The 19,095-nt window shown below is 50.6% G+C and overlaps 1 protein-coding gene across 8 annotated transcripts in view; it reads right to left on the reverse strand.

Moving 5' to 3' along the window:
- GTF2IRD1 (GTF2I repeat domain containing 1) overlaps nt 1–19,095 on the reverse strand; it is a 152,836-nt gene that overhangs the window by 69,494 nt on the left and 64,247 nt on the right. For all 8 annotated transcript variants that reach the window (XM_049904779.1, XM_049904778.1, XM_049904777.1 and 5 more), the window contains exons 10-14: nt 14,934–14,959; nt 13,777–13,885; nt 12,665–12,702; nt 12,096–12,176; nt 11,395–11,484 (exon numbers count right to left, since the gene is read on the reverse strand). In XM_049904779.1, the coding sequence (XP_049760736.1) occupies nt 11,395–11,484; nt 12,096–12,176; nt 12,665–12,702; nt 13,777–13,885; nt 14,934–14,959 (344 nt within the window). The remainder of the gene's footprint in view (nt 1–11,394; nt 11,485–12,095; nt 12,177–12,664; nt 12,703–13,776; nt 13,886–14,933; nt 14,960–19,095) is intronic.

The following is a 19,095-nucleotide window of genomic DNA, read 5'->3' on the forward strand; positions in this document are numbered from 1 at the left end:
ATCTCCCACACACCTGAAGAGCAGTAGTAAGCAGGCTGCCACGGTCTTACCTGCCCACCTCCTGCACAACCCCCCTGACTTGATAAGCGGTAGTTACCGTGTGACTGCACATGCACCTGCCTGTCACCCACTCCTCTCCTCCCCAAACAGCGAGCGGGGGTGTCTGCGTGACCACACATGTGTGCCTGCCCTCCACCCACTCCCCCTGAACCAGCGAGTGGCAGCAACTGTGCGTGCACCCACCTGTCACCCACACCCCCCAGAAACGGCAAGTGGCGGTGACCGAGCACCTGTGTGTGTGCACACCTGCCACTCACCCTCCTCCACGAACCCAGAGAGTAGCAACAACCACATAAACACACACGTACCTGCCCACCCCCCACCCCCCCAGGCGAGTGGTAATGACCACGGCCCCCACTCACCTGCCACACCAACCACTCCTGGCCCACCACACACTTGGAGAATACCACCGCCTGCTCCAGCGCCACTGGATCAATGACCAATCGTGGCCAACACCTGCCCGGCCCACCTTCAGCTGCCCCACATGACCAGCAGATACAGACCTGTGTTTATACCACCAAACGCTGCCCCACCCACCTGGAAACAGGTGGTGAGCAACCCAGTGCTGTCAGATTAGTGGTCGGAGTAGTATGTCTACCTTGCCTGTCTGGATAGATCAAAAGCAGAACAAGAAATTGGGACTAAGCAAACAAATATACAATAAATAAAATATAATAACACTTTAATGCTTCAGAGGTCACAGAAGATAAATATCAAATCACATAAAGAAACAGGACAACATGGATCAACCAAATGACCAAAATAAAGGGCCAGAAAACCTGCCTGAGGAAGAAATAGTAACGGAACTACCTGATAAGGAATTCAGAAGACAGATATAGGATTCCCCAAGAGAGCAATAAAGAGATCAAGGAAAACAGACAAAATCAAAGAAAATACGGACAAAACTCTAGAAGAATTCAGGAAAACAACGCAAGAACAAAATGGCAAAATAGACAATTAGAAACCATACGAAAACAGCAACGAGAAACCCAGAAGATTAACAACAAAATCTCAGAAACACAAAACTCAATGGAAGGACACAGGAGTACACCTGAATCAATGGAAGACAGAAACAGTGAAATAGAGGATAAATCTCTTGACACTAACTTGAGGAACATTCAAAAAAAAAAGAATGAAGAAAAATGAAGAAAGCCTAAGAGTTATGTAGGACACTGTTAAGAGGAATAATTTACACGTGACAGAAATTCCAGAAGAGGGGACAAAAAAAAAAAAAGCACAGAGTAAATTTTTGAAGATTTGCTGCCAGAAAACCTCCCTAATATCCTGAAAGATGAGAAGATATCCATTCAAGAAGCTCAATGAACCCTGTACAGGAAGGACAGACCCCAAAAGAAAGTCACCAAGGCATATCAAAATCAAACTTTCCAAAACCGAAGATAAAGAACCCTGAGAACAGCCTGGGAGAGATGAATTGTCATCTACAAAGTGGAACCAGTAAGACTAAGCTCTGACTTCTTGGCAGAAACTATGCTGGCAATAAGGCAGTGAGATGACATACAGAAAACCGTGAAAGAAAAAACTGCCAAACAAGAATTACATATCCAGAAAAATTATCTCTCAAATACGACGGTGAAACTAGAACATTTCCAGATAAATAGAAATTAAAGGAATTTGTAAAAACCAGACCAACCTTACAAAAAGCATTAAAGGAAGCCCTCCAGAGAGCCAGTAACATCAGATGACAACCTGAGATTAAGACACGTGACCATATCACCCAGATATCAATCAAGACAAAGAATTCTCAAAAATAAAGCTACAAAACTGAAAAGATGGAGCCAGAAACATCAATGTGTAAATGAAAACAACTTCAAAATAAAAGGTGGGAATAAATGGTGTAGCTGCAGAACTCCCATATGGAGAGGAAGTCAGGGTGATATCAAGATATAACAGACTGTTTTAAACTTAGGATAAAGGTAAATTTCAGGGTAACCACAAAGAAAATTAGTAAACCTACTCACACAAATAAAAAAAAAGAAAACCATAAAGACTTTTTCTAGTGCCATTTAGTACACACAAAATCAACGATGGAAAAAAAAAATCCATAAACAAAAAGAACTCAGTACAGAAAAGTACGTGGAACAAAGAAACCGTCAACTATACACACACAAAAAGCACAATAAAATGAAAGTGGTAAATTCATACCTATCAATAAACACACTGAATGTAAATGGGTCAAATTCACCAGTCAAGAGACAGAGAGTAACGGAATGAATTAAAAAAAACGACCCATCAATAAATATGTTGCCTACAAGAGATACACCTTAGATACAAAGATAAAAATAAGATATAAATCAAAGGATGGGAATAATATCAAGCAAACGGTAACCAAAAAAGAGCAGGAGAGGCAATATTAGTCTCTGATAAAATAGACTTTAAAGCAAAACCCAGCGTAAGAAGACAAGGAAGGGCACTATATGATGATTAAAGAGTCAATCTGCCAAGAGGATATAACCATAATAAATATTTACATACCCAACAGCAGAGCTCCAAAATACATAAAACAAACTCTAACAATATTGAAAAGAGAAATAGACAATTCCACAATAAGAGCAGGAAACTTGAACACGCCTGTTTTGAGGAAGGTCAGAACTACAAAGAAACTCAACAAAGACGCAGAAGATCTAAACATCACAGTCAAGTAACTTGACCTCACAGACATATACAGAACACTATACCCAACAGCAGCACAGCACATACTCTTCTCCAAAGCACATGGGTTATTCTCCAGAACAGACCAAATTACAAAGAAGAAGAAGAACAAGGAAAAAACAAATATATGGAAATTGAATAACACCTTGCTTAAAAACCACTGGGTAATAGAAGAAATTAAAAATGGAAAAAAAAATTCTTAGAGTCAAATGAGAATGAAAACACAACATACCAAAATCTTTAGGACGCAGCAAAAGCAGTGGCCCAAGGTCAATTTACAGCAATAAAGACACACATCAAAAAACAAATGTCACATGAACAGATACACGCACGCCCGCGTTCACTGCAGCACTGTTCACAATAACAAAAGGATGGAAACAACCTAGGTGTCCATCAACAAATGAATGGATCAACAAATTATGATGCAGTCACACAATGGAATACTACGCAACGATAAAGAACAATGATGAATCTGCAAAACATCTCACAACATGGACAAATCTGGAAGGCACTATGCTCAGTGAAATTAGTCACAAAAGGACAAATATTGTATGAAAACATAAGAACTCAAGAAAAGGTTTAAACACAGAAGAAAACATTCTTTGATGGTTACGAGGAGGGCGAGGGAGGGAGAGGGGAATTCACTAACTAGACAGTAGGCAAGAATTATCTTAGGTGAAGGGAAGGACAACACATAACACAGGGGAAGTCAGCAGAACAGGACTAAACCAAAAGCTAAGAAGCTTCCTGAACACAACCAAACACTTCGAGGGACAGAGCAGCAGGGGCAGGGGTCTGGGGATCATGGTTTCCGGGGACACCTAGGTCAACTGGCATAACAAAGTTTATTAAGAAAATGTTCTACATCTCACTTTGGTGAGTGGCGTCTGGGGTCTTAAAAGCTTGCAAGCTGCCATCTAAGATGCATCAATTGGTCCCAACCCAGCTGGAGCAAAAGAGAATGAAGACCACCAAAGACAGAAGGAAAATATTAGCCCAAGAGACAAAAGGGCCACATAAACCAGAGACTCCATCAGCTTGAGACCAGAAGAACTAGATGGTGCCCAGCTACCATCAATGACCGCCCTCACAGGGAACACAACAGAGAGTCCCTGATGGAGCAGGAGAAAAGTGTGGTGCAGAACTCAACTTCACATAAAAAGACCGGACTTAAGGGTCTGACTGTGTATATTTCTACCTACATATATGTATGTGCTACATGGATACTCATATATACAATACAGCACACAGGTGGCACAGGATGGAAACAGCCTACACATATCCAAACACCTCGCAGGACTGAGTTCCTGGGCTTCAAGGCTGAGGACCATAGTCTTGGTGGACATCTAGGTCAACTGGCACAACACAGATCTTAAAACATTCAACATCCTACTTTGTGAGTACAGTCTGGGGTCTAAAATGCTTGCGACTGATTAGATAGTAGATAACTACTTTAGGTGAAGGGAAGGACAATACTCAATACAGGAAGGTCAGCTCAACTGGACTGGACCGAAAGCAGTTTCCTGGATAAACTGAATGCTTCGAAGGTCAGCGGAGCAAGGGTAGGGGTTTGGGGACTATGGCTTAAGGGGACATCTAAGTCAACTGGCAAAATAGATTCTATTAAGAAAACTTTCTGCAACCCACTTTGAAGCATGGCGTCTGGGGTCTTAAATGCTAACGAGCGGCCATCTAAGAGGCATCAATTGGTCTCAACCCACCTGGAGCAAAGGAGAATGAAGAACACCAAGGTCACACGACAACTAAGAGCCCAAGAGACAGAAAGGGCCACATGAACCAGAGACCTACATCATCCTGAGACCAGAAGAACTAGTTGGTGCCAGGCCACAACTGATGACTGCCCTGACAGGGAGCGCAACAGAGAACCCCTGAGGGAGCAGGAGATCAGTGGGATGCAGACCCCAAATTCTCATAAAAAGACCACACTTAAAGCTCTGACTGAGACTAGAGGAATCCCGGCGGTCATGGTCCCCAAACCTTCTTTTGGCCCAGGACAGGAACCATTCCCGAAGACTACTCATCAGACATGGAAGGGACTGGACAGTGGGTAGGAGAGAGATGCTGATGAGGAGTGAGCTACTTGTATCAGGTGGACACTTGAGACTGTGTTGGCATCTCCTGTCTGGAGGGGGGATGGGAGGGTAGAGAGGGTTAGAAACTGGCAAAACAGTCACGAAAGGAGAGACTGGAAGGAGGGAGCGGGCTGACTCATTAGGGGGAGAGTAAATGGGAGTATGCAGTAAGGTGTATACAAGTTTATATGTGACAGACTGACTTGTAAACTTTCACTTAAAGCACAATAAAAATTATTAAAAAAAAAAAAAAAAGCTTGCGAGTGGTTACCTAAGATACAACTATTGGTGTCTTTCCATCCAGAGCAAATGAGAGTGACAAAAACCAAAGACTCAAGGAATCAATTAATCCCAAGGACTAGTGGACCACAGGTACCACAGCCTTCACCAGCCTGAGGCCAGAAGAACGAGATGGTACCCAGCTACCACTACTGACTACTCTGACCAGGGTTACAATAAAAGGTCCCGGTTAGAGTGGGGAAAAAAATAATATGTTCAAGAAAATTCAAATTCATAAAAAAGACCAAATCTACTGGTGTGGGAGAAACTGGAGGAACCCCCGAGACTACAGCCCTTAGACACCCTTCTAACTTGGAACAGAAGCCCCTCCCCGAGATCATCTTTTAGCCCAAAGACAGACAGGCCTATAAACGAACAAGAACACAGGTGAGGAAAGCGCTCTTTAGAACAATCACCTACGTGAGACTAAAAGGACCACATGCCCAAAAGCAAAGATGAGAAGGCAGGAAGGGGCAGGAAAACCAGACCAATGGAAATGGTGACTCAGGGTGGTAATGGGCAGAGTGCTGACACACTGTGGGGACTGCAGCCTGTGTCATAGAACAATTTACGTATGAACTACTGAACGGGAAACTAATTTGCTCTGTAAACCTTCACCTAAAGCACAATTAAAAAGAAAATAAAGAGCATATCATAACTAGTAACAAAAAGACAACCCAATTAAAAGACGGGCAAAGGACTTGAATAGACATTTCTCTAACGACAATAAACAAATGGCCAATGAGCACATAAAAAGACATTTGATGTCATTAAACCCGTTGCCGTTGAGTCAATTTCGACTCATAGCAACCCTACGGGACAGAGTAGGTGTGCCCTACAGGGTTTCCAAGAAACAGCTGGTAAATTCGAACAGCCAACCTTTTGGTTAGCAGTTGAGCTCTTAACCACTGCACCACCATCACTCCGTCATTAGGGAAATGCAAATCAAAACCACAATGAGATGCCACTTAACCCCCTATAGGGCCGCTATAGGAGACCTGGTGGCGCAGTGGTTGGCACTCCTTGGTACACTATAGTAAAAACACTTGAAAGCAGGAACTCAAACAGGTATTTGTACATCAAAGTTCATGGCAGCATTATTCACAACAGCCAAAGATGGAAACAATCCAAGTGTCCAGGAGTAGATGAACGGATAAACAAAATGTGGTGCAGCCGTACAACGGAGCATTATTGAGCTCTAAAGAGATACGAAGTTCTGATACATGCTACGATAGGAACGAATCTGGAAAACATTAGGCTGAGTAAATAAGTCAGACACACAAGGACAAACGCTGAATAATCCCACTTACGTGAAATAACTTGAATAAGGAAACGTGTAGAAACCACAGTTTATTTGTGGTTACCAGGGGCTGGGGGAAGGGGGAAGTATGGAGTTAGAGCTTAAGGGGGAGTCCCTGGGTGGGACAGTTAAGCGCTGGACAACTAGCGAAAGGTTGGTAATTCGAACCCACCCAGAAGCTCCTCGGAAGTAAGGCCTGGCCACCTGCTTCCGAAAGGTCACAGCCTTGAAAGCTCCATGGAGCACAGTTCTACTCCGACACACGTGGGGCCGCCATGAGTCGGAACCGGCTCAACGACAACTCACAGCAACACAGGTTAGAGGGTACTGAATTAGACCTACACGACAGGGTGATGAAAACTCTGGGGACTAGACAATGGCTGCACAACACAGTGAATGTCATTAATGTCACTGGATTGTACACTTCACAACGCTTAACATGGCAAATTTTGGGGGTTTCCTTTCAGTTTTTTCCCAGCGACTGTGTTTTCAGCGTAGTTGCAAACAGAGTACCATCCATCGTGTATCAGAAGCATTAAGGTTGCACCGGAAGCCTTCTCCTGTTGCCTGTTTTTAGTGGCTGTTCAAAGTCCCCTGACCGCTGGGCAGGCTGTTTCCAACTCTTCACTGTCGTCATTAACACTGCCATGGACACCTTTGTGCGGAAAACACTGTCCACGTTTCAGATGATCTCCTAGGGCTGGATCCCTGGAACCACCAGGGGAGGCACGTTTTCATGGCTCTTCCAGCTGACAAATTGCTTCAAAAACTTGCATTCCTACCAGTGCCGGGTGACAGTACCCACCGCCCCAGCTACTCAGCAAGTCTTAGCCAATTAAGGCACAAAATAAAATGCCTTCTGTTCAAATCCTCGTTTCTCTCCACTGCTTGCTCAGGTCCCCCTTCAAGGAAGACTGCTACCCCAGCGGCCAGGAGTGTGGTCAGCACGGACCTTCAGTAGTCATCCCTTTAGGACCGCCTCTGCTGCAGTGCGTCACCTTTGCCAAGTCACGCCCTTCTGGGGCAGCCCACATCCTAAGACTGACTGAGGTGGAGGTATAAAGGCCTGGCCACCTCAGGTCAACACAGAGCACCTCTGAGAGCCCTCTTGGCTCCGTGTCCCTCACGGGGTTGGGTGAGGCAGTCCTGGACCTCCATCGTGGCTCAGCTTTTCCCTCTGCCTTCTCGTGCTCCTTTCCCCTCCCTCACACAGGTGCTGATCCCAAGGGCAGCCCCCAATAAACATCCTCTACAGAAAACTCCACCTCAGCATGCTCCCTGGGAAATGAAACCGACCACACATGTCCCTGGGCAGTTCATCGTTTAAATCTCAGCCCAGTGTCTGGTCTGCCAAGGCACGTTGGAACTTCACTCTTGGGGGGACTATCTGTTCCTTCCCAAGTTGGTAAGAAAGGGCCAAGCCCTCCATGGCGCCCCTGGAGCCTTCTCCAGGTGGAGGCTGGGGTCCCCCTGAATCCCCTGATCTCCCAGTATACCTATGAGATGCTGACCCAGGGTTGGCCTGGGATCCTGTTCCCTGATTCAACACACTTCTAACAAATAACCTCATACTGGGTTCTTTCTGGAAACCCTGGTAGCATAGTGGTTAAGAGCTATGGCTGCTAACCAAAAGGTTGGCAGTTTGAATCCACCAGGTTCCTTGGAAACCCTATGGGGCAGCTCTACTCTGTCCTATAGGTTCGCTATGAGTCAGAATCAACTTGACGGCAGTGGGTTTTTTTTTTTTTTTGTGGGTTCCTTCTAGAAGTCCCTGGGTGACACAGACGGTTATGCACTTGGCTACTAAAAGAAAGGCTGGTGGTTTGAAGCCACTCAGATGCACCTCGGAAGAAAGATTTCCAAAAAATCAGCCACTGAAAACCCTATGAGGCACAATTCTACTCTGAAGCATGTGGGGTTGTCCTAAGTTGGAACCTACTCCAGGGTGGCTGATTGGGTTTGGCTTTGGGTCCCTTCTGATTACTCACAATCATCTATACAGAAATCTGTTCCAGACTGTGCCTGGGACGGACACACATGAGCCCTCATTTCTTGGAGTGTTTTCTGCTGTCAGGTCATTTTTCATCCACCATGACGTTTAAGACTTACGGACAGTGGCCCTTAGGTAGTATCTGCCCTGGGATTCAACTCATCAGAACCTGGACAGTGAAACTTATCCAAGCAACTCTGCAGGCCCTTTGTAGGTCCTGACTGAGCTGGGACTCCTGCACCCCCCTCACTCCTAGTTTCTAGGTCATGCCCCCTGACAGAGAAAACAGAAGCAAAGCCACAGCAGAGATGTCCGCCTGTATTCGGCCATTAGTTAACACGGCACCACCTGTCTGGGCCGGTCAGACGCCCCGGAGTCAATTCCGACTCAGAGCAGCTCCACGTTGTCAGAGGAGGATTGGGCTCCAAAGGGTTTTCAGTGGCTATTTGTTGGACACTGCCAGGCCTTTTTGCCGAGGTGCCTCTAGGTGGACTCAAACCTTCAACCTTTGGGTTAGCAGCTGAGGGCATTAACGTTTTGCACTGTCCAGGGATTCCTCCTAGGCCTACAGGTAACCTTGTTATTTACTTTTCAGTCATTTGTTTCTTTTTTTGTAGGGGAAAAATAAAAGACTGCAGAAAAGTATAGAGACTGTTATAACAAACACCCTTGTACCTACTACCAGGAGTAAATACATATTCGCATTCTGTCACGTTTGGGTCTGATTTTATTGTTTGATTATTGTATTTCCCTTCCTCCTCCCAGTCCAGGTCTCTGCATGTATACTACATATGCTCAGGTCCCTGCCCCTACACAAGGCTCTTCTTAGGCTTCAAATTTGGTGTGTTTTTCCGCTGCGTACCGTATCTGTTCAATCTCCTGGCACTGCTCACCTGTTTGTTCATTTACGGTGGCAATGTGCACGACGCAACATTTCTGGATGTGTGGTCCAGTGACACTGGTTACATACTTCTTACTGTCACCGGTCTCCGTCTCCACCCACACCGACTCACCACCATTAATTTAGACTCTCCGCCCCTTGAAGTTCTCATCTGTGCTTTGGAGTAACCGTTGTCCACTTGAACTCATATAAAAACCAAATCTGTTGCCGTCAAGTCAATTCCAACTCATTGCAACCCTACAGGATAGAGGAGAACAGCCTCATAGGGTTTCCTAGGCTGTAGTCTTTACGGAAGCAGACTGCCACATCTTTCTCCCATGGAGTGGGTTCGAATCACCGATCTGTTGGTTAGCAGCCAAGTGCTTTAACCACTGGGCCCCCAGGGCTCCTTGAACTCATATAAAAATCAAACCAAACTGGTTGCCACTGAGTTGATTTCAACTCATGGAGACCGTATAGAAGCTTCTCTGTAAGGAAGAGCACAACGCTCAAGGCAAACACTCTTTACTAACTGAGCTGAACTCTAGTTAAACAATGGCTTTGCGGGATAGTTTTGGCTCAAGGGTTAAAGGTTATTTCTGGGCAGTGATTTGGGGGTGCAGTGATCATCTTCAACGCTGCATATGACGCCTCCACATGGTACCTTTCAGCACCCCCCACGCATCCCCAGACCCACACAGGACACTGCAGAGACTCACACGCAGCACTCTTCTGAAGGCGCCCTGGCCTGCCTGCATACCCACCAAGCTTTCAATGTAAGGGTCTGAGTAACACCACCATTTCCTGCCATATCCCTGAGTGAGCCTCTTGTTCTATAGTTTACGTGCTATTTTTCTTTATAATAATTCATTTTTTAAAAAACTTTTTTAAATACCTATCACGCTTTTATATTTGATCACTTTTTTCCCTGTAAAACCAAAACCAAACCCATTGCTGTCGAGTCAATTCTGACTACAGTGACCCTCTAGAACAGAGAGCTGCCCCACAGGGTCTCCAAGGCTGTAATCTTTATGGAAGCAGACTGTCACATCTTTCTCCTGAGGAGCAGCTAGTGGGTTCGAACCACCAACCTTTCTGTTAGCAGCCAAGTAAGGGTTTTAACCGCCACGCCACCAGGGTTCCTTTTTTCCCAATAATAGCTTCTAATAATTATCGGAGGTGGATTCATCAAACTATTTTTTAAATTCTGTTTTGGAAATCCTCCAGAATAAAGTTCTAAATATACAGAGAGCCAAACCCCTCTCCCTGCTATCTCCTGTCTACCACTCCTGCCTGATTCCCCCAATAGCCCATCTGTCTTGGTCTGTCCCCAGCCCTCTGCCGTCTACTCTCAGCCCCGCGCCTGGAGTAAATCCTGTTAAAATGTCCCTCCTTGGTCCCGTCCCCTCAGAGTCAAGCCCCCAGTCTTCTTCTGACGTGCCTGCCCTGCCCAACCACCACATCACCTCCCTGGCCTCATGGCCCAGTCCCCATGCCTCTGCTCCAGCCACACCTGGGTCTGTCTCTCCAGTGGTCCTTGGTCAAGATGGGCAGAGTCCTACCTCAGGGTCTTCGCTCCGGCTGTTCCCTCTGCCTGGCAAGCTCTCTCTCTGACAGCCACGTGGCTCCCTCCTGAGCCGCCTTCTCAGTGAGGTCCTCTCTGACCCCCAAATCCTCTCGTCCCCATCCCTCACCTCCTCACCAACACATCACCCTGCTCTGGGTCCTTCAGCACTTACTGACACAGGTGTCTGACTGACTGACTTGCCTATGTCTGTCTCCCTCACCGGAAGGTCAGCCCCACCACAGCAGGAACTTGTTTGGTTTACTGTTCTGTCCCTAGCGCCTCGTATACAGCAGGTGCTCAATAAATATTTATTGAGTAAATCAGCAAATTAATCCCAACACGAGGCGTCTGGGAAAGGCATGGTAACCAGACTTTGCAGTAAATCAAGACCTACTTTAACTTTTCTGAAATGAAGCCAGCTGGGCAAGGGAGTCAGGCACACATGGAGTTCCTCTAACAGGGGCCAGGGAAACCAGGAAGAGTCCTTACTGCCCCACCCTCCCTCTGCTCCCCAGTGGTGGGTCCCCAGCACCACCAGCCCCACCTCTTTCTTACCAGTAAGCATCTCCATCCCATAACCAGAATCCTCCGAGGGCAGGTGTCCAGGCAGTGAGTCTGTCATTTCCTCCGAGGTTGGCGAAGGGTCTGGAGACAGAACTCCAAGTGATAAGCACGTCTTCTGCCCCATCATGGTCCCCTGGGGACCACCCTGCCCAGCAAGCCCACCTACTGAGACCCCTTCGAGGAAGCCATGGTCTGGAACTCTGGAGGACTACCCACTCCAAAGGCCAGGCATGACCCAGGGGGACCCAGAGCCCTGAGGGTTCCCAGTGGTTATCCCCATGGCTGAGTCTCCAGGGGCCAAGTACACCCACCCTTCACAGAGAAACCAAGGCTCAGGGGGTTCAGAGTCTACAGTCAAGCCCAGAACCTCTCACTTGAATGCCTTTCCCTTCTCCATCCTGCCTCTCAGATCCCAGGGTAGCAGGCCAGAGAGGTGAAGACTGGGGGGACATGAGAGGAAGCCTGCTTTAGGAAGGCTGGGGCTGAGAGCAAGAATTCCCAACACAGAGGGCCCGTCCGTGTGGCTGGAGAAAGCACGCTCAATGCTCCTGTTCCTTTCAGAGTCACATTACAGAAACAACAGCCCGAAGGCTGCTTCTTGGCTGGGGCAGGACTTCAGGAGACAGAGCAGGGATGGTCCTGGAGGGTCTGGGTGGTTCCACAAGGTCTGCCCTGCGGGCCTTGGCCCTCACCTGGGATGGTGACCTGAATGATGTCCGGGTCCTCTGGCTCAATTTTGATGGGTCTCAGCCCACCAAGCTCCCCAGAGGTTCCTATGTGGAGGAGACACACGTTATCGTCAGGTTGGGTACCAGCCTCTTGGCGGGCAAGGTGAGTCATTTCAGAACATTCTCAAGTCTGTGACTGGTTAGTGAGCATCCGGGAAAAGCCACATCAGCCCCAAAGCTGCTGCCCAAGCCAGGGAGAGAGAGTCAGGCAGGCCCTGAGGAGGCCATCGGGCCAGCCCTGGTCTCCCTGATTTACAGACCCAGCTACTGAGGTCCACAGAGAGGAAACTGCTAGCCCACGGACATGGCGGGTGGCACTTCTGGAGCCAGAACCCAGGCCTCCCGACTTGCACTTCAGTCCCACCTGCCCCTCCATGCCCACAGGTGAGCTCCCAGCAAGCTATGCTTTGCTGGCAAGGGGCTGGGAGCGGGGGATGCAAAGCAGCCTCATCAGTACTGCAGGTTCATGCTCTGACTTGGTCTATTCCTTGAGGCCCCCACCCACAACACCCAGCGGGCCCGCCCCTTCTCACCTGGCCCACAGTCCTCAGGGATGCTGCCCTTGTCTGACCTGGGGAAAGGACACAGCATCAGCTTGGTCACGGCCTCTGCTTTGCCTGTCCAGGTAGCTGGAGTCCCCAGCTGCCACCCAACTCGGCACCCACACCTGACTGCATCACCCCACTCCCCCAGGCCCACAGGACAGTGCTCAGCCCTGAGAGAGATTCGCGGTGCCTGTCACCAGCACAAGCTTCTGCCCCCTGCCTGGGGTGAGCTGCCTGGGCACCCACCTTTCCCACCAGCCAGGAGCTCCTGGGGGCAGCCTAGGCCTGGCCAGCTTGGGCGCTTGGCACAGTGGGGGTTTGGTCAATGCTTGCTAGTGGGACAGAGCGGCAGGGACTGCCAGCCTGGAAGGGGGCAAGGACATCTGAGAAGACAGGCTGGCACGCAAGGCTGGGCATCGTCCTGGGTCGGGCTGAGTGGTTAATTCCCTTGCCCTCTCATGGTGTCCCTGGATGGTGTAATTAGTTAACACACTCAGCTGCTAACCAGAAGGTTAGAGGTTTGAGCCCACCCACAGGCACCCTGCAAGACAGACCTGGCGATCTACTTCAGAATAAACAGCCACTGAAAACCCTGTGGAGCACAGTCCTACTCTGATACACGTGGGGTTGCTGTGTCAAAATCAACTGGATGGCAATTGGTACTGGGCTCATGCAACACCGAGGTGGGGCTTGGGCTGGACGTGGGGACTCTGGGGAAACAGCCCATCCCCGAGCCCCGAAGCTCACGGTCTGTGGGGTGGGGCACTAGTGGACGGTGACCAGGCCACCTGCTGAGTGCAGGGCTCCATGGGTACTCGGGCAGGTGCCTGACCTAGGGGGAGATCAGGGAAGGCCTCCGAGAGGAGATGGCATCCAGCTGGATCCTAGAGGGGACAAGTGTTCTTGGTGGAGAAAAAGCAGAGCCTCTCTCTACTCCTTTTCCCTCTTCTGGGCTCTCCCCGGGGCTCCTCACACCACTGGGGATTGGCTGCCTGGTGTGGGATGAGAGCCCGTGTGTTTATGGGGGTCTGTGCGTGAGGACCTGAGGGCGTGAGGTGTGGGGAGTCCCTGGCAGGCACTGGGCAGGGGCAGGGCCCTACCGAGCAGTGGCGGCCAGGTCAAGGATAGTGGCGTGGGAGGTCTCTGCAGAGGTGTCCTCGGGGGGGCTGGCTGGTTCCAGCTTCGTGGGGTCTTTGGTAAACTTGTTCCCTGGTGGAGAGATGGGGAGGGGGATCAGGAGACAGGCCCTCTGGTCCCCTTGCTTGCAGGGTGCCTGTGTGAAGCTCCTGGAGGACCCCCGGCGGTGTGATCTGGCCTCTTCCCTCCCTCTTGTTGGCTCCGTGTCCAGCTGCCACCAGCCGGGACCAAGCCCTGGGGATAAATGCCCTCCCGGAAGAAGGGATAACAGCCCCAAGGCCAGAGTGCAGGAGGAGAAGAACACAGGAGGAAAGACAGCAGCCAGAAACGGCTGTCCTGACCACTAAGGCTCTACTGGGCTTGACGCAGCCTCAGGACAAGAGCCCACCTGCCTCCAAGGCTGCACCGGAGCCTGTTCTCAAATTTAATTATCACAGGAGCCCAGAAGGAAAGCGCTGTGCCATTCCATTTCACAGATGAGAAAACTGGGGCCCACTGGACCTCGCCCAAGGTCACAAAGCTAGTCAGGGGTAGAGCCAAAACTGGGAACCGGGGGGACCCCAAGATCCATGCCCCCTGCTGCCCCAGGCAGATCCCACCTCTCTTCCTGAGAGGTGCTGCCCACTGAATGGAGCAGGGTAGCCTGAGGGCTTGGGTCTGCAGCACCCCCTCACTAGCGGGGCTTCAGTTCCTGCAGCTTCAAATGGGGATGAGGACAGGAGCTGCTTCCAGGGCTGCTGGGAAGATCAAAGCAACGGAAACATGCCAACAGTCAAAGACTCCCCGGTACATGCTAGAGCGCAGCCAACGTTGGCCTTGTTGTTCCCTGTTCAGGGCGTCCAGAGCCAGGAGCACGCATCCTGGTCAGGGCGTCCAGAGCTGGGAGCACGCATCCTGGCAGTGTGTAGGCGGGAGGGGCTCAGCTGGGGGAGCCCGGGCCCAGGGGCGGGACCCGAAGAACAGGGTACAGCTGGGGGAGCCCTCACAGAGCACACACACCTGGGCGCCTGAGCCCAGGGGTGGGACCCAGGGAACAGGGTGCTGTGAGATGAGAGCTTAACACACCTCAGGGGCATCAACCTGGGAACTTTATAACCGACTAAATGGTATCTGCACATACCTGTGAAAATTCGCTCATCGAACATCCTGGGGAGAGAGGAGAGACAGGCGTGAGAACGTGCAGGCCCAGGGCGCACAGGGCTCAGGGACACACCCTCCAGGACCCCTCAGGGACATTACTCGGGTCCCACATGCACAGCTGGGCACCCTGGCCAGCCACGCACACGGCAGGAGAGGGTTCGGTGAAAAAGAGTAGAAAATGCCAGACCAAACCACAGGGCCAGGGACGGCTGGGGCCAGTGCCTGGGCAGTCCTGGGGCCCAGCCTTTCACCACGACACCCCAAGGCCTCTTCCAGCCCAGTGCTTCACCAGGCCCTGTCGTGAACCACACATTCATTCACTCATAGGCTTCCACTCAGCACATCTGTGTCTTGTTTGGTGACAGGAGTGCGGTGGCCCCTGCTCCCCAGCAGCTCTGTGGCTGCACGAACCAGACCTGCTGAGCACTAACAGCCACTCAGGCTGACCGAGGACTGTGAGGGTGTGTCTCAAAGCCAAAGGGGTCTCCCAGGGGAGGGGAAGAGGGCTAAGGTGAGCTCATGGGGAAATTCCTCAGCAGACAACGTGAACGCACAGGGTGGGGAGAGGAAGGCAGCGGGGTGCTGGCAGCTCCTCTGGCTGAGTCAGGGCTGGAGGCGTCAGCCAGGGGCTCAGTCTTGCATGCCGTCTCCAGCACCTGGTCCCTCCCCTGGAGGGAGAGAAGCTGGGGGCCCAGGGGCTGTTCCAGGACTCCTGAGTTTTCCAGATAAGACACCGGGACACATGGGCCAAGAAAACAAGGATGGAGCAAAGGTCAGTGGGGTAGAGCTGGGGCCACCTGCCTGTCTGTCCACAGGGTTCGTGTCTTTCTGTTTCACTTCAACCCCCCAGGATGATGCCCAATGGGTTGGGGGGGCTCAGACGGGTGGTCTGGGTGGCTGCAGACACATCCTGCCATGTTGTGAGGCGGCTGGACAAGGGACAGGGCCTAAGTAAGCTTAGGCACCAGAGGCAAGAATCAGTGAAATGAAGGAGTGTCTGAGCCCACATACAAGGAGGCCTAACGAGGCCCACGGGGAACTGCCTGCAGAAAATTCAAACAGGCAGAAAAGTCCACTGTGGGTGGCAGGGAGTGGGCACAGGCTGTGAGACTGCTGAGCAGGCCTGAGGGTGGCTCCCATGACCATTCCAAGAGACCTCCTTCTCGAGGGTCCCCAGGAGCAGCCCCAGTTCCCCTGCTGTTCCCTGGGCCCTATGAGGCCGAGCAGCTGCCAGAGGAGTAATTCTGGGGAAAAACTGGCTCCCCTTCTGAGGCCTGCTCCCACAGCCCACCCTGTGGCTGAGGTTGCCAGGCAGCATCAAGGGCAGCTGCCCTTTCTGGGGTTATTTATTTATCAGGGAGCACAGGCCGGGGGGCAGACACAGCACAGTGGTGCCCAGTCTCCTGAGTGCAGCTGGGGTGGGGGCAGGTCTGATGTGGCCACCCAACGGGACAGCGTCTGTGGGATGGACACTGCCATCCTGCACAGCTGCTCAGAGTTCTAGAACCTTCCAGTATCTCTCCCTTTATGCTTCTCCTTAGTTCGAGTCAAAATGTTCCTCAGGTCCTCTCACTCCGGGTTGTGCTCTAAGGACCTGGGGGCCAGAGATCAGCATGAGCTGGGGTCAGGGGTCAGGGAGCACCATACCACCGAGGAATACCTAGACCCACACTGGCTGTGGAGAGGCCTCTGACAGGAGGGCACCCTGACCTCCCCCAACCTCCCCCGACCCCGTACCCTGGGAACACGTGGGCCAGGGCAGACATGCCACTTCTTGGTTGTTTCTAGGCCATCTTTTCTTCTGACACACAAACGGGGACAATACAAACGCCTCATTGATGAGGCTTCACCATGTTATGGTGAAAACACACTCAGGGCCCGCGATAGGCCAGCCACTGTTCTAGCACCCTACCCAGATCAGGCCACCTAGTCTCCAACCAACATGATGTCCATGCCTCATGTGGACAACTAACAGCCCCATTTTACAGATGGAGAAAGTGAGGCACAGAATAGCTAGGTACAGTAACTTGTCCAAGGTCATACAGGTGAGATTCAGTCCAGGCTTTCGGAGCCAAAGATCCTAACTACTCCTTCAGACATGAGGGAAGAGGCCAAGGAAAAGGGCTCATGTTGACTGACCACCTATTCGTTACGTCAGGGGTTACATCCACTTCCTCGTTTTATGTTGGAAAAAACCTCGAAGGGGGCATCGCTATGCCGTTTTTATAGATGAGGAAACTGAAGCTCAGAAAAAGGGCTGCTTGTACAAGGCTATTGTCTCTGAGTGGTGCAAACAATTAACGCATTTGGCTGCTAACAGAAAGGTTGGAGGTTTGAGTCCTCCCAGAGGTGCCCTGGAATAAAGGCCTGGCCATCTACTTCTGAAAATCAGCCAGTGAAAACCCTACGGATCACAACGGTCCAATCCACAACTGATCATGGAGACAACCCAGAACTGGGCAGTGTTTTGTTCTGTTGTGCACAGGGTGCCATGAGTCAGGGGTCCACTTGATGGCAGCTAACAACAACAATCACAACCCCCCCAAAAAAACCAAAAACCAAACCCAGTGCCATAGAGTCGATTCCGACTCACAGCGACCCTGTAGGACAGAGTAGAACTGCCCCCCCAGAGTTTCCAAGGAGTGCCTGGAGGATTTGAACTGCTGTCTCTTTGGTTAGCAGCCATAGCATTTAACCACTATGCCACCAGGGTTTCCACAACTCCCCCCAACCAGGAGTAAAATGAGGGGAAAGGACCTAGGCAGCAGCAAGAAAAACTTCAAGCTAGACCTAAGTCAACTGACTTCAACTCACCTCAAGAACCATTCATCCAGTAGGGTCCCCACAGTAGATACTGAGGGCAGAAGACATGGTGGATGTCTCAAATGCCTTCACACTGCTAGGAACAAGCAGGTGAGGAGCCTAGAGTGGGGGGACGGCACTGACTGCCAGAGCGTGGAATTCTTTCTGGATAAGGATAAAACCCTTGCCACCAAGCTGACGCCCACGTGGCGACCCCATGAATGCCACAGTAGAACTGAGCTCCACAGGGCTTTCGATGGCTGGGTTTTCGGAAGTAGGTTGCCAGGCCTTTCTTCTGAGGTGCCTCTGGGTGGACTCCAACCTTTTTAGTTAGCAGCTGAGGGACTCCCGCCACCCAGGGACTCCTAAGGGAGGGCTCTTTAGCCACAGTGGGCAGGAGCCTGTGCCAGGCAGACGGAAGGGCTTCAGCAAAGGCCTGGAGGCAGAGAGGTGCCTAGAGCTACAGCTTCCCCTTGGTGTGGGAGGCAGAGCAGCACCAAGGCCAGGCCAGGTAGCTGGGGACAGGGAGAGCCTGTACTTTATCCTGAGGGCAGGGGACTGCTGGTCAGAGTGGCCTCAGAACCCTGTCCTGGGGCAGCAAGATGCCCTGCTCTCCTGGTGGTCACAGCCCCTCCTCCTCCTCTCCCAGGACTCTAAGGTGGGGCTTCTTCTATCTGACCCCCCATCTCCTCCTGGCCCATGCTGACAGCTCTCAGGTTTTCTCTCTGACCCAGACCCCCCTCCTGACCCCCTGACATCTCAGCTTGGCCTCTGAGAGCTACACTTCTCAAGCTCCTCCACTGTAACGTGTCCGAGATGGAATTCACCATCGGTCATGGACTGAACTGTGTCCCCTAAAATGTGTGTCAACTTGGCTAGACCATGATTCTCAGTATTGTGTGGCTGTTCTCCACTGTGTGATGTGATGTGATGTAATTTTCCTATGCATTGTAAACCCTAATCTCTGTCTGTGGTTAATGAGGCAAGATTAGGTTACATTAAAGAGGATTAGGATGGGACGCAACACCCTTACTCAGGTCACAGCCCTGATCTTACAAAGATAAAAGGAGAGAGAAGCAAGCAGAGAGAGGGGGCCTCATAACACCAAGAAAGAAGAGCTAGGAGCAGAGTCCGTTCTTAGGACCTGGGGTCCCTGATAGATTTGGAATCCCTGCTAGACCTGGGGGAAGATTGATGAGGACCTTCTCCCACAGTGGGCAGAGAGAGAAAGCCTTCCCCTGGAGCTGGCACCCCGAACTTGGAGTTCTAGCCTCCTAAACTGAGAGAGAATAAATTTCCATTTGTTAAAGCCACCCACTGTAATATTTCTGTTATAGCAA

The sequence above is a fragment of the Elephas maximus genome, chromosome 12 (genome assembly GCF_024166365.1).
Source record: "Elephas maximus indicus isolate mEleMax1 chromosome 12, mEleMax1 primary haplotype, whole genome shotgun sequence".
Lineage (NCBI taxonomy): Eukaryota > Metazoa > Chordata > Mammalia > Proboscidea > Elephantidae > Elephas > Elephas maximus.